Source organism: Salvia splendens, chromosome 13, assembly GCF_004379255.2.
Source record: "Salvia splendens isolate huo1 chromosome 13, SspV2, whole genome shotgun sequence".
Taxonomy (NCBI): domain Eukaryota; kingdom Viridiplantae; phylum Streptophyta; class Magnoliopsida; order Lamiales; family Lamiaceae; genus Salvia; species Salvia splendens.
Window position 1 is genome coordinate 2,240,275 of NC_056044.1, and position 5,854 is coordinate 2,246,128.

The 5,854-nt window shown below is 41.1% G+C and overlaps 1 protein-coding gene across 1 annotated transcript; it reads right to left on the bottom strand.

The window, feature by feature from the left end:
* Positions 1-458: 458 nt before the first annotated feature.
* Positions 459-5,086, bottom strand: LOC121761798 (calcium-transporting ATPase 1-like). Its single transcript, XM_042157468.1, has 7 exons — positions 4,581-5,086; positions 4,281-4,335; positions 2,258-4,197; positions 1,860-2,018; positions 1,374-1,545; positions 968-1,266; positions 459-888 (listed from the first exon to the last, which is right to left on the bottom strand). Exons 1-7 carry the CDS (start codon positions 4,752-4,754, stop codon positions 640-642), a joined length of 3,048 nt encoding a protein of 1,015 aa, XP_042013402.1. The 5' UTR covers positions 4,755-5,086; the 3' UTR covers positions 459-639.
* Between the last annotated feature and the right edge of the window lie 768 nt (positions 5,087-5,854).

Below are 5,854 nucleotides of genomic sequence, written 5' to 3' on the forward strand. Positions count from 1 at the left end.
TTCATGCTTGTAAACTTTTGTATTGAAAATATAACAAAGGTTGAGAGAGAAATAATGAATGTGTGTGAGAGAAAGTAAAATATTATTTTCGCAAAACAGCGACCGAAAAGAAATGTCTCACTTATAACGGGACAAAGGGAATAAGAGCAATATCATTCTAAAATAGGGTTAAAGTTCTACCAATATGTTTACGTCTAGGTTTAGGGACGTCTAGTGATTTTTTATTTTTAAATTTTTTTTGAGTGAAAGTGTCATGGTTGAGGGGTCAATTTTGAATTTCATTATTTCTAAAAACTTATATTGTGAGATTATAGCTTCTCTCTCAAGTTGTTGGTTTTATATCTAATAGAGCATAATTAGACTTGTGTCAGATAAGATAGTAATACCAAGATAAAGAATTATATATGAGGGTCGGAGATAATTTTAATATAATTGAAATGCGATAGAGTAAAGGCCAATGACGCTCGAAAACAAGAAGTACATTGAAAAGAGAACTTCTCATACCGAGCCCTACGTTAGAATTATCGTCCCCGAATTCAACGACGAAATGACACGCTTTTAAATTTACAAAGAAACTAAATAATGAAACCCTAATCTCTAAAGCACAAACGCCATACTCCTAATCTAAAAGGCTGGTTTTTACCTTGATCCTACCGGGATCATTTTGATGGCTGCAGCAATCGGCATGCCAAGAAGCCCGATCAATACGCTCGCTAGCCACTGCTGCCACGTGAGAGGGTGCGTGGTTGCAAACGTGCCCAGAAACTCGACAATAATGGCTTGGAAGACGACTGTGGAGCTCAGCACTCCGACAAAGACATAGTTGTCGAGTATGCCTTTGAACACGTTTATCTTCTCCATGTCTCTCGAGTTTATCTCGTTGAATGCCTGCACCAAGCACGGACGTGCAAGCTCGCCTCTGAGTTACATGTGGTCGATGGACACAAGTTAACTAAACGAAGATTACCTGGCAGAAGACGAACGAGTTGAATATGATTGTGTTGAGAATGAGGTCTGAGTTGTCTCCATGGAGGCGGAACGCTGCCTTTCCAGCGGTTTGGAGGTACCAAATGACGACAAACTGGTAGATAGACTGCCCGAAGATGTTCCTCCACATGGCGTTGCTGATGAAGTTCCCTTTCCTTCCGACTGGAATTCTCTTCATCAAGTCGTTGGTGGGAGGCTCAGTGGCGAGTGCAAGTGCTCCGAGCGTGTCCATGATCATGTTCACCCACAAAAGCTGGACAGCTGTGAGAGGCGTTTGGCCTGAAAGCGCGAGACAGCAGCAGAAAATTAGATGTCAACATTGTCATGCAATTTAGAAATCAATCCATATGAAACAGAATGGTGGTGAAGTGAACGGTGTTGTTCACCTGTTAAGCAAGCGGAAGAAAAGTTGACGATCAGCGCGACCACATTGACCGTGAGCTGAAACTGGACGAACTTTTGGATGTTCACGTAAACAGAGCGGCCCCACTTGGCAACAGTCACGATGGTGGAGAAATTATCGTCCAAAATTATAACATCGGCACTCTCCTTGGCCACCTGGCAAATATAAACCGAGCAGTAGGTATATCGCGGTTCGTGCTTCTAGTGTCGTTTGATAAGGCAGTAAAAGGTGGAGTAATAAGAAAAACAAGACTATGCAATGATAAAACCTGTGTATACATACTGATCTTTATATAAAAATCTATCAAATCGAGTTGGAAAGAAAGAAGCATGTCTGTAACTAGAACTTTACGAGCAGCTCATCAAATTGTCGTTTCGTTTTGACAGTTTTAGAAGTACAGAAGTAGAATTTCAATAGGACTACTTAACAGAACCAACTTCATAAAGCTGTCATAGATTTTAAGAAATACCTCTGTTCCAGAAATTCCCATTGCAAGACCAATATCTGCCTCGTGAAGTGCTGGGGCATCGTTTGTCCCATCCCCAGTCACTGCAACGACCTCCTGAAATGTGGACCGCAGATGCCTGACTAGGGTATGCTTATCCATTGGTGAAGAACGCGCCATTACCTTAAGAAGAAGAAAGCGTGTATTACTAATGAATGCTATATCACCAATATCGACTAATCTATCTAAGATAAACGTGTACGCAACCAATAGTCAAGCCAGCTATGGCGTTAAATTGTTACGACTAACAAGATGGACAAATGCTGAAATCTTCGCCCGATGCTTAAATTACTAACTATCATCAACTTAAGAAAAGCAATGCAGTAAAGTCACTATCAGTATGCATTAAATGTAAGAACTACCTGTAGTTTAGGGATGATCTCCTGCAGTTCCTCGTCACTCTTCATTCGAAAATCTGGGCCTTCAATTGCAAGGCCATCATCAGTCAGTATTCCACATTCTCTAGCTATTGCCTTAGCTGTGTTAATGTTGTCTCCTGTGACCATTCGCACCATAATTCCAGCCGACCTACAGACTGCAACTGACTCCTTGACTCCAGGACGAACGGGATCTTTGATGCCCACAATTCCAATCAAAGTGTAGCCCTCAAAGGAAACAGGACTATCAGCCTTATAGTCACCTACAATATCCTTGTACGCGAGGCACAGAGTTCTCAGAGCTTCGTTAGCAAACTGTTCGATCGTGTCATTCAGATAATTATACGATTTTTCATCTAGAGGAACAACCTCGCCAGCTGAATTCAGTGTCTTGTCACAGGCAGACAAAATAATCTCAGACGCGCCTTTGCAATGCGCCTGAAAACAATCTCCGGGTAGTTCCAAAACTATCCCCATGCGCTTTTTCTCAGAATTAAATGGCTCGACTTTGACAAGCTTCGATGCCAGCCTCTCCGCCTTGAAATCTCCTCCGAGGAAAAGGCCAAACTCAAGAAGTGCTGCCTCAGTGGGCGTGCCAAGGACTTCGATCTTCCCATCCTCGGTCAGAACAATATCTCCTCCAGTGTTGTTGAATATCGACTTCTGAATCATTGTAACAACAGAGTCCGGAATGTCTGAGCAGAAGGCGGATTTCTTCATCGAGCTACTGATTTCTTTTACTTTCCCACAAAAGCATGCTTTTACAACTGTCATGTGATTAGTAGTAAGAGTCCCTGTCTTGTCACTACATATAGTCGTGGCTGATCCCATCGTCTCACAAGCTGCTAAGTGGCGGACAAGTGCCTTGTCATTCATCATCTTCTTCATGGCAAACGCAAGGCTCAACGTAACAGCTAAAGGAAGCCCCTCAGGGACAGCAACGACAACAATTGTCACTGCAATAGCAAAGTATTCTAGCATCTCCAGTGCCTCGTCAGCCGACCAGCTCCATATGGTACCTTGAATCATCTTCTTGCTAAACAGCCCTTGCACAAGAACAGCAAAAGTGATAACAGCAAAAAATAGACCTATTTTCCCAATTATCGTTGCGACTCCATTCAGTTTAACTTGCAAAGGGGTCTCGTCATCACCACCTTCGGAAAGAGTAGCCATTAGTTTCCCCCATTGAGTTCTCATGCCAACGGTAGTAATAAGCATTTTGCAAGATCCATCCTGCACTTTGGTTCCAGACAGAAGAAAGGGGTTCTCAACCGATACATTTACTGGCTCACTCTCTCCAGTTAAACTAGACTCGTTGATCAACAACGAATAACCTGAAACAAAGAGTCCATCAGCCGGGACCTGATCCCCGATAGCAAGATGAACTATGTCACCAGCGAGTAAATCAAATATTGAAATCTTTTGCCTGTACCCGTTTCTAGTAACCTGCACCGTAATCTTTTTCTTTTCCTTATCCAAATCTTTGAACTGCAACGACTGTTTATAGTCACTTGTAGCAGTGACGAACACAACAAGAAGTATACTCGCTACAATGCCAAGCCCATCATGAGCACCCTTTGGCCATCCCTCTGTTGCAATGCCAACAATCAGAGAGACCACGGCACAAACAGCAAGTATCATAAGGGTAGTATCTTGCAGAGCTTCCCACACGAAAAGCCAAAAGCCCTTAGTCGGGCTCTCCACAAACTTATTAATCCCATAAACCTCTCTTCTACGACTAAGCGCCTCCACAGAGTTATCAATCCCGTTATCGACTGAAGTTGATAGCTTCCCTACTAGACCCTCAACTCCACCATGAACTTTCAACTTCCTCGAATTATGACCCTCGACAATCGACCCTAATTCGTCTGCATCTATATCGAAACCTGCCCCCTTGACATCCCCAGGCACACTGTAACTTATACCTGAGGCATATTCGGGTAGAATCAAACACACAACAGATAAAAACTGGAACAAAATCACGCGATTCACGTAGTAGAAATCTTACTCTGAATAAAACTAAGAGCAGCTTGGGAAACTAACACTGCAACTCTAAGCTTCTCCTGCAAATTTGCAATACAACAACATCAAAAAGTCTTGAAATCTTAAAAATTCCAAATCTATAAACTTAATTAACCAGAAATTCATGCTTCATTTTAATCTAGCCTACTAATTAACCAAATTATCCACTTCAAATCACTAGCAAAAGAGTTCATTTAAGCCGAATTAAACCGAATCAATCGCAAACAAAACCTCATACTTCAAATTGAATCAGAGAGAGAAAGAGAGGGAGAAGAAGCTATTTAACCTGATTGGATTTCTGGATCTCACGAACTTCGAAACGCTTGGAAAGATTAGCAGTGAAGCGAAATCTCCTCTTCCGATTCTTCACCAACCAACAAGCGTTCCTCCATCGCTGCAGCGCCTCCTCGGTCGAGTTCTTCGGCTTCACGTCGGAGAAATCCTTCAAATAGCTCCCCATCGCCGCCGATCGAGAATCTCAGCTGCAGATTATGAAATGGAGCAGTTTTGCTGCCTTGTTTGGGAAAAATATTGTGCAGCGGGAATGATTTGAAAAGGTGTAAAAAAATGCGTACTACTCACTACATAGAAGATAGTTGGATTGTTCTTGGGAGACGGATACAGCAGTCGTCGGAGAAGGCAACGCGAGTCAACTGCAAACGATTGATTCAAAGTTTCCGACTAGTTTCTTGTGAAATTCCAACTATACAGAGGAGGAAACTGAGCTGCTGTTTCACTACAGACTTGCAGTTATGGAAATCTGTTTCAATAAAGTTTTTGACGCGTGAATAAAGGTATTTGGAATCCGAATCTAAAATCACATCCATTTTTTAGATAGAATTATATTTTTAACAAATTTAAAATTTTCGAATTGAATATGATAGTGACGGGAAATTTTCGAAATTCAAGACATTATTTTAGCTTAGGATTTTAGGATATTTCGAGCTATGGCATATTTATATTGTAATTTTGGGGTTTTCTGTTCATTTATAGTTCGGATTTCTGATTTTGGATTTGGGTTTTGGACAATTAATTTAGTCTTCATACATTTTACATAAAAAATTGGAGTTTCGGATCAATATATACTCCCTCCGTCCCGCACTACTCGCACTTATTTCCTTTTTGGGCGTCCCAAGTTACTTGCACTCTTTCCATTTTTAGTAAAAAATTTCACCTACAACCGTCATTTTTGACTTTCCTATACACTCATTCCTTAATCTCCGAGCCGAAAAGGAAATGAGCGAGTAGCCCGGGACGGAGGGAGTATTAGATAAAAATCTCGATCAAAATCTGAACGCTCACTCGTGGCCATAAACCTCATTCTAAATATGACTAGTGTAACGTGATTTAAATATTGATATGATGTTGCTTTTCAAATCTATTGAGAGATTGCTTACATTTAGAAAGAGGAATTATATACAACTAGGGATGTCAACTAAGTCATATCAAAATCATATTACAGATACAATTGAGGTCTGATACCGTATTTGAATGGATTGCCTATAGTCTACAAATACATTAATATTTGATTAATGTGTTTTTTAATGTCACTGACCATGG